This window comes from Nuphar pumila, chromosome 11 (assembly GCF_984573655.1).
Source record: "Nuphar pumila chromosome 11, dmNupPumi1.hap1.1, whole genome shotgun sequence".
NCBI lineage: Eukaryota > Viridiplantae > Streptophyta > Magnoliopsida > Nymphaeales > Nymphaeaceae > Nuphar > Nuphar pumila.
Window position 1 is genome coordinate 8,751,443 of NC_143259.1, and position 14,586 is coordinate 8,766,028.

At 34.1% G+C, this 14,586-nt stretch overlaps 1 protein-coding gene across 3 annotated transcripts; it reads left to right on the forward strand.

Moving 5' to 3' along the window:
- The first annotated feature begins 6,333 nt into the window (after window positions 1–6,333).
- LOC149821856 (uncharacterized) lies at window positions 6,334–13,680 on the forward strand. 3 transcript variants are annotated; one of them, XM_089981001.1, is made up of 3 exons: window positions 6,334–6,495; window positions 7,769–8,055; window positions 12,377–13,680. In XM_089981001.1, the coding sequence occupies exon 3, from the start codon at window positions 12,387–12,389 to the stop codon at window positions 13,461–13,463; it is 1,077 nt and encodes a 358-aa protein (XP_089837127.1). In that variant the 5' UTR covers window positions 6,334–6,495; window positions 7,769–8,055; window positions 12,377–12,386; the 3' UTR covers window positions 13,464–13,680. The 3 variants fall into 3 exon arrangements, with proteins under 3 accessions (XP_089837127.1, XP_089837126.1, XP_089837128.1); XM_089981000.1 differs by having other exon boundaries at window positions 6,334–8,055; XM_089981002.1 differs by lacking the exons at window positions 6,334–6,495; window positions 7,769–8,055 and adding an exon at window positions 8,647–8,989.
- Window positions 13,681–14,586: the final 906 nt, after the last annotated feature.

Sequence of the window (14,586 nt, forward strand, 5' to 3'; positions counted from 1 at the left end):
ACCACTAAAACCATCAGTTTGAAACTACTATATAAATCACTTTAGCAATTGCGTATAGATGTGTTGAAATATGTTTTCAAGCAAATAATATGTTGATGCATATTTTGTTTAAACACAATCAAGATATTTCAAAACTTTTAAACTCGATAGATGTTGTAGAATATAATCCAGGGCAATCATATTCCACATGAGTTCCTCTTACATGAAAAGAGTGTGTCCTGAAGTTGATAATGCTTAAAAGATAGTTGGTGTCATATGAAATCCAGTTAAGATATGAACACATGACAAGCCCGTGAAACCTATTTTCGTTGCATTAATCAAGGTAATCATTGTTGTCTTGATTATAGCGACACAAATACACATCAAGCAAGAATTAACTATTTTCCTATATACCATCTAGCTTCACTTCTTGAAATATAGTTGTCCATGGTTGTGGGTAACATGTTCTTAGTTTTTTTTTTAACCTCCACCTAATAGTTTTTTGACAATAACTATTGTCTAACTTTCTTTGTACCTTTAGCTTCACGAGAATTGAAACAATGATTTAATCAAATGTGTGTAAATAGGTTAAAATTTATTTTTCTTATAAAAAATAACTTTCTACAAATTTTGTATGAATACAACTATAACATTTCAAAACTTTTAAATTTGATACATTATGCAAAAAGAAATCACAACAAAATAACATTTAAAGATTTCAAAAAAATGCAACCACAAAAGTACTACTACATCTTTGAAAACTCAAATTTGGTAGGTATCAAACACATTTCATACGTCTTTGGGAAAACTTTAAAAGTTCAAAATATTATTTGCAAACATAAATATTTTCTTGTGTCCTAATGAAACACCAAAATTAGAACAAACACTTTTAAGACATAAATATATTTGTCAAAACTTTTAGAAATCGGAATTAAATAAGTCACAAATACAACAACAACAACAACAACTACGCCTTCATCCCAAAACAATTGGGGTCGGCGATATGAACCAAAAAAGAAAATCATTCTGGGTCTTCTACATGAATCCTTCTTCTCCAATCATTTCTATCCAATGCCATGTCCTCGGTGAGGTTCAAAGCATTCATATCCTTTCCTATCATCTCCATCCAAGTCTTCCTAGGCCTACCCCGACCTCTTTTAACTAATATATTTTCCCATTTCTCCATCCTTCTAATTGGAGCATCATTAGGCTTTCGCCGAATATGTCCAAACCACTGTAAACGATTCTCGCTCATCTTATTTTCAATGGGTGCAACACCTACCTTCTTACGTATCTCCTTGTTCTGAATCTTATCTTTTATTGTATTTCCACACATCCATCTAAGCATACACATCTCAGCTACACTCCTTTTTTGCATATGATGTCTCTTGGCAGCCCAACATTTCGTACCATATAATAAAGCGGGCCTAATAGTCGTCCTATAAAACTTTTCCTTCAACCGCAATGGCATTCTACGATCGCACAACACTCCAGTTACACTTTTCCATTTCATCCACCCAGCCTTTATCCTATGATTTACATCTCCATCAATTTCTCCATACTTTTGAATGATAGATCCCAAATATTTGAAACAATCATCCACCAGTATTTCTTGCTCACCAAGCTTCACTACACTCTTATCACTACTTCGTTTCTTACTAAACAGACATTCCATATATTCTGTCTTACTGTTACTCAACTTAGAACCTCTTGCTTCCAATGTCTGTCTCCATAATTCTAACTTAGCATTAACCCCAGCTCTAGACTCATCAATCAAAAAAATATCATCAGCAAACAACATACACCATGACACATTTTCTTAAATTGATCTCGTAAGCTCATCCATCACTATAGCAAATAGGAAAGGGCTTAAAGCAGATCCTTGATGTAACCCAACCGTTATAGGAAAATTGGTTGTCACCCCTCCACAAGTGTGGACATTGGTTACTACTCCTTCATACATATCTTTAATTATACTAATGTACTTGAGTGAAACACCTTTCTTCATCATTGTCCACCAGAGAACGTCCCTAGGTACTCTATCGTATGCCTTCTCTAAATCAATAAAAACCATATGCAAATCTTTGTTCCTCTCTCTATATCTCTCAATAAGTTGTCTAAGAAGATGTATAGCTTCCATAGTTGATCTTTCAGGCATAAAACCAAATTGATTCTCCGATATCATGACAACCTTCCTCAACCTAAACTCAATCACCCTCTCTCAAAGTTTCATAGTATGACTCATGAGTTTTATACCACGATAGTTTGTGCAATCTTGTATATTACCTTTATTCTTATATAGAGGCACCAAAGTACTCTTCCTCCACTCATTATTTTTTGAAAATGTTGGTACTTAAAATAATTTTGACAAAATTGGGGTTTCAAAGTTGTGTACTTCTTTTGTGGTTGCATTACTTTGAAATATTTGAATGTTATTTTGTCATGATTTTCTTTGGCATAAGTTATCAAGTATGAAAGTTTTGAAATGTTTGAGTTGTATTCATATAAAACTTACAGTTATTTTTTATTGATAGAAATAAGTTTTGAAATATCTTAGTTGTATTCATATAAAATATGCATAAACATATTATTTGCTTAAAAACATATTTTAAGACATCCACATATTGTTGCTAAAGCGATTTATATACGAGTTTCAAAAGGTTGTTTTTTGTGGCTTCTCTTTAGACAATTTTAAGGAAAGTGTTTTTTTCTATAAAAGATCAAAGATATTTTTTGAAAGCATCATAAAAAAAGTTTGGCAAAGCAGGTTGTATTCATTAATAAATGATTCACAAATATTATTAAAAAATATTGGATCTTAAATTAATTTTGATTTTTAAATGTTTTTAAAAATGCATTTTTGTTTAAAAACTTTTGTGCTAGTTTTGTTCTTTCATTCAAACAGAAGAAAATGTTTTAACTTCAAAAAATATTGAGCTTTAAAATTTTCTTGAACATATATGAAATATTTTCAACACCTGCCAAAATTGAGTTTTCAAACTTGTTGTTATAATTTTTCTGTGGTTGCATTATTTTGAATTATTTAAATGTTATTTGATCGTGATTCCTTTTGCATAATATAACAATTTGAAAAGTTTCAAAATACGCATAAACATAGTTTTTGTGCGAAAACATATTTTAACATGTCCACACATAGTTGCTAAAGTAATTGATATACTAGTTTCAAACCGATGTGAATGGCATCTTTTTACAAAATTTTAAGGAAAGTGTCATTTTCTGCGATAAATCAATGTTGTTTCTAAAAAGTGTCATGAAAAAAGTTTGGCAATGCAATTCATTTTTATTAATGAAAGAGTCACAAATATTTTTTAAAAATGTTGATATTTATAATAATTTTGATTTTGATTTTTTTTTAAAAATATGTGCTTCTGTCTGAAAAGTGTTTGTTCGAATTTTGGTGTTTCATTCAGACACAAGAAAATCTTTACGTGTGCAAATAATATTTTAAACTTTTAATGTTTTCCTGAAAATGTATGAAATGTGTTTGATTCCTACCAAATTTGAGTTTTCAAAGTTGTAGTACTTTTGTGGTTGCATTTTTCTGAAATCTTTGAATGTTATTTTGTTGCGATTTTCTTTTGCATAATGTATTAAATTTAAAAGTTTTGAAATATTTCAGTTGTATTCATACAAAATTTGCATAAAGTCATTTTTATTAGAAAAATAAATTTTAACATATTTATACACTTTTGATTAAATCATTGTTTCAACTCTCATGAAGCTAAAGGTACAAAGAAAGCTAAACAATAGTTATTGTAAAAAAACTATTAGGTGGAGGTTAACAAAAACACTAGGAATATGTTACCCTCAAAGCTACTTTTTTTAAGAATTGTAGAACAACCACGAACAACTACTTTTCAAAAAGTGAAGCATAAGGACAATCAACAAGTTTGATGCAACAAAAAAGTGCGTGGATGGTATATAGAAAGATAATTCAATTTTGCTTGAGGTGTATTTATATTGCTATAACCAAGGAAGGGGTGATTACCTTGATGAATGCAATGAAAATGGGGTTAAGGGGCTTGTCATATGTTCATATCTTAGCTGGATTTTGTATGACACCAAGTATCTTTTAAACATTATCAACTTCAAGATCTACTCTTTTCATGAAAGAACTCGTAAGTTATCATATTTCATTTGAAATCATACTATCCTTATTGAAGTTCTATATATTATTTGTCCTAGTTTGAAAAAACTTGTAAGGAGAAATTGCTTTATCATGACTACATTGGATTTTTTTATGCAACATCTATAGGGTTTGAAGGTTTTGAAATATCTTGATTGTGTTTATACAATATATGCACCAATATATTATTTTCTTGAAAACATATTTTGACATGTTCGCACATAGTTGCTAAAGTGATTTATATACTAGATTCAAACTGATGGTTTTATTGGTTTCTCTTTATAGAATTTTAAAGAAAGTGTTTTTTTTCTTTAAAAAATCAAAGATATTTTTCGAAAGCATCCCGAAAAAAGTTTGTCAAAGTATCTTGTTTGCATAAACAAAAAAGTCATAAATATTTTTCAAAAATATTAATACTTGAAATAATTTTGAGTTCTAAAAGATTTTAAAAATATGTGTTTCTTTTGAAAAGTGTTTGTTCTAATTTTGTTCTTTCATTCAAAAATAAGAAAATGGTTTAACTTAAAATAATATTGAGCTTTAAAATTTTCCTAAATATGTATGAATTGTTTTCAATACCTTGCAGAATTGAGTTTTGAAAGTTGTTGTAGTGTGATTGCACTGTTCTGAAATATTTAAAAGTTATTTTTGTCATGATTTTATTTTTTATAATGTTTCAAATTTGATTGTTTTGAAATGTTTGAGTTATATTCATGCAAATTATTCATAAACATATATTTTGCTTGAAAACATGTTTTAACACGTCGTGCTAAAGTGATTTATATACTACTTTCAAATTGATGGTTTTAGTGGTTCTCTTTAGAGAATTTCAAAGAAAGTGAATTTTTCTTAAAAAAATCAAAAATATTTTTTTAAAGCATCAAGAATAAAGTTTGGCAAAGCAAGTTATTGTCATTGATGAAATAGTCACAAATATTTTTAAAAAACATTGGAACCAAAACTGAGTTTTTAAAGTTTTGGTACCAAAAAATATTGGCAGAGCATTTAAAGTTTTCCTAAACATATATGAAATGTTTTAAACATCAGCCATAATTGAGTTTTCAAATTTATTGTAGTACTTATGTGGTTGCATTATTATGAAATACTTGAATGTTATTTTGTCATGGTTTCATTTTGCATAATGTAAGAATTTTAAATGTTTTGAAATGTTTGAGTTGTAGTCATAAAAAATTTACGTAAAGTTTTTTTATTCGTAAATAAATTCTAACTTATTTACACACATTTGCTTAAATCATTATTGCATATACAAGGCTTAAATTAATGTTGGCAATGACTTTTACTTCATGAAATTTAAAAAAGAACAACTTTTTTTATTAAATTAAAAGATTCGTTGAAAAGAGTTGGTTTAAGTGACTTCTTTTTACACAATTTGAAAAAAGTATTTTTTTCTGTAAAAGTTCAAAGATATTTTTTGAAAGCATCGTGAATGGAAAAACAAATTATTTTCATTAATGAATTATCACAAATAATTTTTGAAAATATTGGTACTTCAAATAATTTTGATTTTTAAAAGTTTCTAAAAATGTATTTTAATCTCAAAATAATTTGTTTTAATTTTATTCTTTCATTATTTTTTTTTTAACTTCAAAGAATATTGAGCTTTAAAGTTTTCATGAACATGTATGAAATGTTTTTAACACCTACCAAAATTGAGTTTTCAAAATTGTTGTAGGTATTTTTCTGTGGTTGTATTATTTTAAAATATTTAAATATTATTTGATCATAATTTCTTTTGCATAATGTAACAATTTGAAAAGTTTTGAAATGTTGAGTTGTATTCATGCAAAATATACATAAACATATTTTAACATGTCCACACTTAGTTGCTAAAGTAAATGATATACTAGTTTCATCACTTTACTAAATTTTAAATAAAATGCCTTTTTCTATGATATAACAATGATATTGCTAAAAATAGTAAAAAAGTTTGTCAAAGCAATTTTATTTTTTCATTAATGAAAGAGACACGGATTTCAAGCCAAGTTGACCTATACTCTATCCATTCTAAGAGGGGCATTTTTGTTAATTAAATTCTAATTAAGAGTATTTAATCATGATTGAAATAAAACCAAATTTGCAGAAACCGTAAGCAACAGAGAGAGAGAGAGAGAGAGAGAGAGAGTAAATTGGGTTTCCCTTCCGTTCTCCTATTTTTCTTCTATAAATTTCGCCGTTGCTTCCTGATTCAAACATCCTAGATTGCTTGTTTGTCCCCTTTTCTTCTCAGGACCTTTTCTTCCCTTTCCCCTGAGAAGAAAAGGATTCATTTCTGTTCAGAAAGGGAAGGAAGAGAAAGATGAGGATTTTCTCCTGTGGAACTCTCTCGCAATAGCGCCCTTCGATCGATTGTAATATCCCACTTTTTTTCCCTTCTAATTTCTCTATGGATTTATTTTCTCGTGCACCCACTTTTTCAAACCATGTTTTTTGGGGGATTTTTCTATGCGACTTGTGATTTTCCTCGCTAAAATTGATGGGGTTTTGATGAAATTGTGGGATACTCCAATTGCCTTTTTGACCTCCTCATTAGTTGGCTAAAGAATTGAAATTGGGGGTTTGATAATGGGTATTTTGTTGAATATTTTTGTTTTGAAATAAATGTCGCTTTTCCTCTTTTTTTTTTTTTTTGAAATGAGGGGTGCATGATTAATTCGATCGGTTGGGCAATTCGATCGGCTCAGAGTTATTGTTTTCCTATTCCTTACGATTAGGATGGATTGATTTTGTATAGGAAATTGTGGGTATTCAGTTTCTGGGATGGTTAAGAGATCTAAATTAATTTTACTTTGGTTTGGAATTGACTGAGTTGGTGGGAAAGGTTGGATCTTGATTTGTTTGTTTAATGGGTTTTATGCGTTCTTGGATACCAATTTGTTGTCTTGTTTGATTCTGTGTATTTTTTGATCGTCTGGTATAGGAGGCTGTTGACTCTAATCGAATCTATACTTGATTGATGTTTAATTTCTCTTGTATATCCTTTTGGTGCTTTCTTCAAATCCACGAAATTCGTTTGTTAGAGCATTGGGATGGAGAAAGATTTTTTTTCTTTCTAGGCTTGTCTTAGCCAATTCTGTAAGTGTATCTGTTCATGTATGGTGTCAGTCTGTTGTTGGATCTGACTGCATCTGGGTCCTGCCTTTCATTTTTTCGCTTAATTTTCTCATCTAGTTAATTCTTGGCGCTATCAGGAGAATCTTGGATCAGAAATTTGGTGGTTGAGAAACAAGTTCATCGTTAAACCCATCTGGCTTAAATTTTTTGAGATGTAGGCTGGTTCTTGTACTCATATGCGTTCTTCCTCCTGGAGAATTATTTTCTGATATATATGTTGACTTTGCTGTCTGTTGTGGCCAACATTTTTAGGATGCTAATATCATCTCCTTTTATCATCCCTTCATCTGTTCACATACTTGCTGCTTGCTTTTTATGGTTTTGTCTGTTTCCCTTCTACTTTGTTACCCGGTATTCGGTGGGATTTTCACGGCACCCTGTATCAGTTATTGGTCGTTTTGTTTATTTGTTTATGTATTTGTGTATAGTGGGTGCTGATGAATGATGCTGATTGTGTTCTGGTGCTTTTATGTTTGGACGATTTATCAATGACCATCATCTTTATTCCAGTGTCCCACTGCAGGATTGAGGACAATTTACCTATTTTTGCTGTGGGGGCGTGACTAAGCATTAAATTTTAGTGCCAGAATATTCTTGCCTCAATTTCTGTAGGACACTGGAATATTTGTGTAAAGTGTTGGAAGCTTTCAGCATTATATCAGGGTTTGGATAAGCTTTTGAATATCAAAACAAATCAAGATCAACTGGCTTTTTGTACTTATAGAAGAAGTTCTGAATTGCTGATTTAACAATTTCAAGTATAAGTAAGCGAGTAAAGTTCAAGAATCCTGTTGTGGGTGAGTATTGACAGCTTTTCAGTTTTGGTGGTCTATTGGGTTCAGCGTCTTCTGTCTGTTTGCCTTGTACTTTATATGCTCGTCTAGTCTACTTTTAATTTGTCATCTGAAGCATAAGCTGGTTCAGGGCATTAAATAATGTTTGTTGGCTATGTTGTAAAAAACTCATTGATTTGCTCCTATGGATTGGCTGTTAAAATTTGTGGCCAAACTAGGGATGGCAGTGGGGCGGGGCGGGGCGGGGGACAAGGTCTCCATCCCCGCCTCAAGATTTTATCCTCCACCCCCGCGTCCATCCCTGGCGGGGATGGATTTTATCCTCCACCCCCGCCTTCATCCCCGTTTCATGTCCTCCATCCCTGGTTCAAACGGGGATGAGGCGGGACGGGGCGGGGATATTGCGGGGAAAAGTGGTCGGGGCGGGGATCGTGGCGGGGACGGGGCGGGGCGGGGAAAAGTGCACGTCCATCCCCGGACGGGGATGGATTTTAACCTTCGTCCCCGCCTCCATCCCCGTTTCATACCCTTCATCCCCGGTCCAAACAGGGCGAGGCGGGGCGGGGCGGGCCCCCACTTTCCCCTGGTCCACTGCCATCCCTAGGCCAAACTGGTCTATCTGATTCATATGAATTTATTTGTGTCTGTTTAGTTTTCCCCTCTTCTTGGTCCCCTAAGCTGCATCCCTTTTCTATGAAAGATAAATGTGTTACGTAATTGTATGATCTTTTTTCATATGTGGCTCATAGAAGTATAATGGTATCATCAGTATCTAGTTTGCTTATTAATGTATGGCATGTTATTTACTAAATAGCATTAGTATATGGCATGAACGTCTTCAATATTGTATTCACTATAACATTTTTTTTATGTTCAGAAAGGTCTTTAAAGAGATAATTGGCAGCTCATATTGCACTGAAACTTTACTTTAAAAAAGGTCAGGTCTTTTTCTTTGAAATAGTTCGATGCAAAGCATGTTTTTTAGTGATAAGCACACTTACTGGTTCATATTAAGAAAAAAATACCTGCAACTATGAGTTGTGAATCGGTTAGTGATGTTTAGTGGCTCTATGTCCCACAAATCATTTAATTTTTGTCCTGGATATGACGAACCTGTGCTCAGAAGATCCATGACTTTTTTAGAGTGCTATTAAACAAATTTCCACTAAGCAGCAGCAGAAAGAAACTGATCATTGATGCTTTCAAGAGAGACAATCATTGAAGATTGCTGTAAATCCTCCCTTCAAACAGTAGAAGCTTATTCAAGATTTCAAGCTATGAACATTGAATGACAGGATATGGCTATGCAATATTTAAGTGACATATGCCAACAAAGAAGTTTGACAGAATTGCATTAAAAAATAAATAAAGAAATAAAATAGCAGAACAAGTGCATCCTGATAAATGTAGATGTACCAGGAGAATGATTCCAAATTTTAATTAGAAATAATGGCAGTGCAAAACTACATCCTGTCACAAATCAGATAACAAAGTATCTATTTATCTCCATGGAATGGTGGAATTTTGACTTTTGATGATCATTAGTCTCATGTTTGATGCACAGAATTCTAGATCTCAAAGCATAATAACAACCGACACCCTTGAACATGGTAGATACAAATTAAAAAAGTGGTCGTCTTAATGTTTATTGTGTCATTTTGGTATTGATTGCATCATTACATCTGGAAGTATATGAGTATCGAAATTGCATGCCTCTCTGAGACTACAAGTGTCAGTTCTGCAATGTTGAAAAGACAATTAGTCTGACTGGTCTTATTTGGACCATATTGTCATCTTTTCACTTGCTTCAGTGTTTGTGCAAGTGTACCTCTTGCTAAGGCTTGTTGGACAATGATGATGTATGCATGAATGCTGATTTCAGAAACTTATTGGCGAGAAACAACCTAGGGAGGAGGCATTTTGCTTGAGAAAATTTCAGCATGATTAGGAAAACAAATTATGTTGAAAAAATGAAAATTTCTTGATTTTTTCAGTTTCTGATAAACATTAAGGAAAACAATGATGATATTATTGTGATTAACTCAATCTTGGTGGTAAGTGTGAATAATGGGAGATGCTCGTTTCTGTTCTGGGATATTCCACAGCTTGCTATCCAGAAAAGAACAGAGATGAAATATAAATGACAAGATAATGGTCCGCATAAGGTGGATGCTCAATATGTCGGTTGTTTTATGCATGTTGGTTAACCAAGGATTATTCATTCTTTATTTACATTAGGCCATGGATGGTGCTCTTTACAACACTTTTGGTGTATATTTATACTGTAAGGATGCTCCATTCTACTCTTGTGCATATAGTACTTTTGAAATGGTATGCTGCACGATTTTGGCAATGAGGACTGTGGTATGTTGGAATAGGTTGGAAACTTTCAGTTTGAAACCTATCCCTCATATGGGTTTTCTTTCTGAGAGATAAAAGGGATAGCTGGTTGTGTGATACATTTATTTAATCAATGCATATTATTTTGGGAGAAGCAAGCATTTCTTGCATAAAATTTCTTGCCTTTGATTAATTTTAGTTAATGACATCTCTTCCCATTGAAAATGTCTGATGTCTGTTATATTCCAATTGTTAAAGGTGCATTGCCAATCTTGTTAAAAATAATATGGTGATTACATGGCATTCTGTTATTATGGGAGATGATTTCAGTAATATGATTACTTAAAATGCTATGTTTATCCAACTCCTAGGTTGTCTCTGCTATTTGGCAACTGAATAATGATGTTGCTGGATCTTGAGGTGGTTATGCATCCTAAATAATCATTACACAATCATCTCAGTCTGAATGATTAATTTCATTGCTGCTATTGTGGTGGTCCTGAATTTTAGAAATTTATCATTTCTATCGGTTTTGCTTCAGTTGTTGCACAACACTCCCCTTATACTTCATGCCCAATCCTCTCAATATCCATGTTGAAGGTTATTAGAATGTGTTTTCAACTTATTTCCAACTTTCACAGAAGCAAATGGTGAAGATGGAACTCATGGCTGAAAAACAGCTTCCTTCTGGTAGCTTAGATAATCTTTTACCCTCCTTATGCTGATGCTTTTTCCAATCTTGTAGTGGGCCTAGATTTGCTTTAGGTTTTCCTTTCCATAATTGAAGACTAGTAGCTTGGATCCTCTTTTACCCTCCTTATGCTGTTGTTTCCTCAATCTTGTGGTGGACCTAGGTTTGCTTTAGGTTTTCCTTGCATGATTGAAGATTTGGATATTGTTTTTGATGAGTTTATTTTGGTAATCTTTCAATCTATGTATGGGAGGGTTTGTTGAAAGCTCTACAGGTATTAGGTAACCCTATTTAAATGGCTTATGAATTGTTGGATATCATACCTAGGTGTTAGATGGGCATTTTGGGCATTCTTGGCTCTATTAATAGCATCTTTCCTATGTGTTATTTCCTAGATCATTTGGCACAAGGGCAATTCACTCTCCTTTCTTGTTTGTGATTTCACTATACTTGCGGTTGGTTGGAGGTGCATCTGATTACCTTTAACTAGAAATGATTGGATACTGAGAATAGTACTCTCGTATTTTGGAGTGCTGAAAAAGAAAAAAGGAAATCCTGAAGGTATATATTTATTGGCACTTTTATGCTATCTCTAGGCCTGTTTTCCAGCCATTTTCTTGAAGCTTTTGCTCCTCGTGTCCTCTGCATACATGTAGTCATTGTGCCAATTTGAAGGCTTCCTTTTCAATTTTGAAATATTTGGTTGGACATAGAATGCTGCAGACTACCACGATTCACTTTTGTGTAGAATTTGGAGCTGGAAGGGTTGTAGAGATGGATGTCTTTTACATTATCCAAAGCAAACCTTGAAATTCTCCTCTTAGTTTGACAGCGAGTTTTGCATATTAGTTGTGTGGCTGCCATTTATTCAGTGTTTTTCTTATAATTCAGTTTACTGCATGGAATAAATGAAGTTGACTTTGGGGGATTTTCAAATTAATGGAGTTGCAAAAACGCATCCTATCTGAGATCAGTAGTTGGTTGCCATGTCTGTGTTGTTATAGTCTTCAAATCTAGCATAATTAGACGTACTGTCCTCAATCTGTTTAACCAGTAAAGTTTTGTTTCCTTTAATGTCTGTCATTTACTATTGCTTGATTTTCATGCTGCCCAAGTCCTAGCAAGCAACTTTGCACCCGTGCTCCACCTAATGCCATTTAGACTGTACCATGTTGAACTATGACATTCTTTGGTCCTCCCAACTCAATATTCGCTTTTGAGATCAGATTCTGTTGTTTTCTACTGAAATCATTTCTCTTCCTATAATCTGATGTTGTTACTGGCTTAGTACAGCACAGCTGGGATGTCTGATATTGAAGCAAGCAAACTGGCTAATGCAGAACTCTGTGCTCTGCACAAGGAGTGGGATGATGCTTCATGCCCAATCTGTATGGACCATCCACACAATGCCGTTCTTCTCCTGTGCAGCTCCTTTGACAAGGGCTGCCGGTCTTACATGTGTGATTCGAGTTACAGACATTCCAACTGCCTTGACCGTTTTAAAAAACTAAGAGCTGACTCTAGTAGCTCAAATAATGCAGAAGGTGAAAGGCGTCACCAGAGGCCTCATGATGACCATCATACTGAGCAACTTTTTGATAGTGCAAGGATGAGAGGGAACCTATCCTTGATGCATCAAGAAATATTGCAAGATGGAAATTTACACGGTAATAGCACTAGTAATGGTGGAGTTCCAGATGGATTAGCAGAAGCTGATCATGAAACAGTGAGGGACATCACTGATAATGATATGCATGGTCAACTAAAGTGCCCACTTTGCAGAGGTACTGTGCATGGTTGGAAGATCATCAAAGAAGCGAGGGAATATCTTGACCTAAAGCCAAGGGCCTGTTCCCGGGAATCATGTTCTTTTATTGGCAATTATCATGAACTGCGGAGGCATGCAAGGAGAGTTCATCCATCTACCCGACCAGCTGATGTCGACCCATCAAGGCAGCGTGCTTGGCACCACCTCGAGCATCAACAGGAGTATGGTGACATTGTAAGTGCCATCAGGTCAGCCATGCCTGGCGCTATTGTGCTTGGGGACTATGTGTTTGATAATGACAATGGGCAACTGTCTGATCGCGAAGGTACAGCTGAGGAAGGCATCGAGTCAGGGCCATGGTGGACTACGTTGTTTTTGTTCCATACGCTTGGACCGATTGGTGGTGTCGATGAACCAAGAGGTTTTTCGAGGTCATGGAGAAGACATCGGCGATCTTCAGGAGGGACCTCCGGTCACCATTATCCATGGGGTGAGAGGCTGCTAGGGTTGGATGAGGATGAAGATGTCTGGAATTTGGCTGGTGATGGTTTCTCGATACCAAGGAGGCGTCGACGATATACACGCTCAAGCACTGATGATGAACAGTCATGATGGTTTACCAAGCTCTTTCTGTCGTCTCCAGTCTAGAAGCACCTTTCGCTCTAGAGATGCTGTCGTGCTAATCATTTGTATTCTCAATTGTACATAATTTATAACTCTACAACTCTTCATGAAAATTGGAAGCGTAAGTTTAGTTCTAAAACTGTGTTATGGGGCATTCTGTCTCAGGCACATCTGCATAAATGATCAGTTCCAGATATCCTGTAAACACCGTCCTGAGTTGGACTCAGTTTTTGTGATCTTGGTTGGCTTTGTCATTCAGATTGTCATCCCAAAAACATATAATATTGGAAGTTTTTTTTTTTTGTTTTCTTGTCCACCATTCGGACATGAAAAGAAACTTCTCTCATTTGTGGAAGAGAAAGTTGCAGAATCCCCCATCTCAAAGAAGTTGGACTATTGAATTTCTCCTGCATAAATACAAACCTGTTGAATCCCTTGTTTAAATTGTTCTGCGTGACGTTTGTGGTGATTGCTTAGAGGATTTTTTCATTACAAAACAAATCTGTATTTTTTTTCCTTTTTAATTTTTTTTCTTTAACTTAACAGCCTGGTCACCAAGTTTTCCAGAGGCAAGTATGACACATTGAAGCTGTAATGACTTAACAATCTGTTACTGTTAGCAAATTAAGGGCTAGTAAATACCATACTTAAAAACGCAGTTTTTGATGTGTTTAACATGAGATTTTTCAGAAAGCCCTCCTTGACGGTTAACTAACTAACTGAAGCCATTAATTATTGGCGTTTGGAGTCACGTGTCAGTGCCATTTCCCACAACTCTGATGTTTTTTTTTCTATTACACACGCATGCACACGCACACACCATGCGGTCAATAATTCGTGATTTTCTTATAAACATCTGTAGAGGAAATGGAAACAGCTTACCAATGCTTCTATAATTGGTCAAATCCTGAAAGCTCAGAAAACAAAAGGGAAAAGTCGAACTCAGTTCACAATCCGTCAGCAGAGACAAATACAAGTTTGTCAGAAAACTTTAATGTAAAATAGTCTACTTGTTTGGTATAGCCACCATCAAGTACTTTTCCATATCAATTATTGCAATATTTCCTTAACAGCATCGACATTTTTATGCCCTTAAATGCTAAAGTTTGGC

Excerpts from the sequence above, each read along its gene's own strand:
- LOC149821856 (XM_089981000.1), top strand. The coding sequence starts at position 12,387 with ATGTCTGATATTGAAGCAAGCAAACTGGCTAATGCAGAACTCTGTGCT.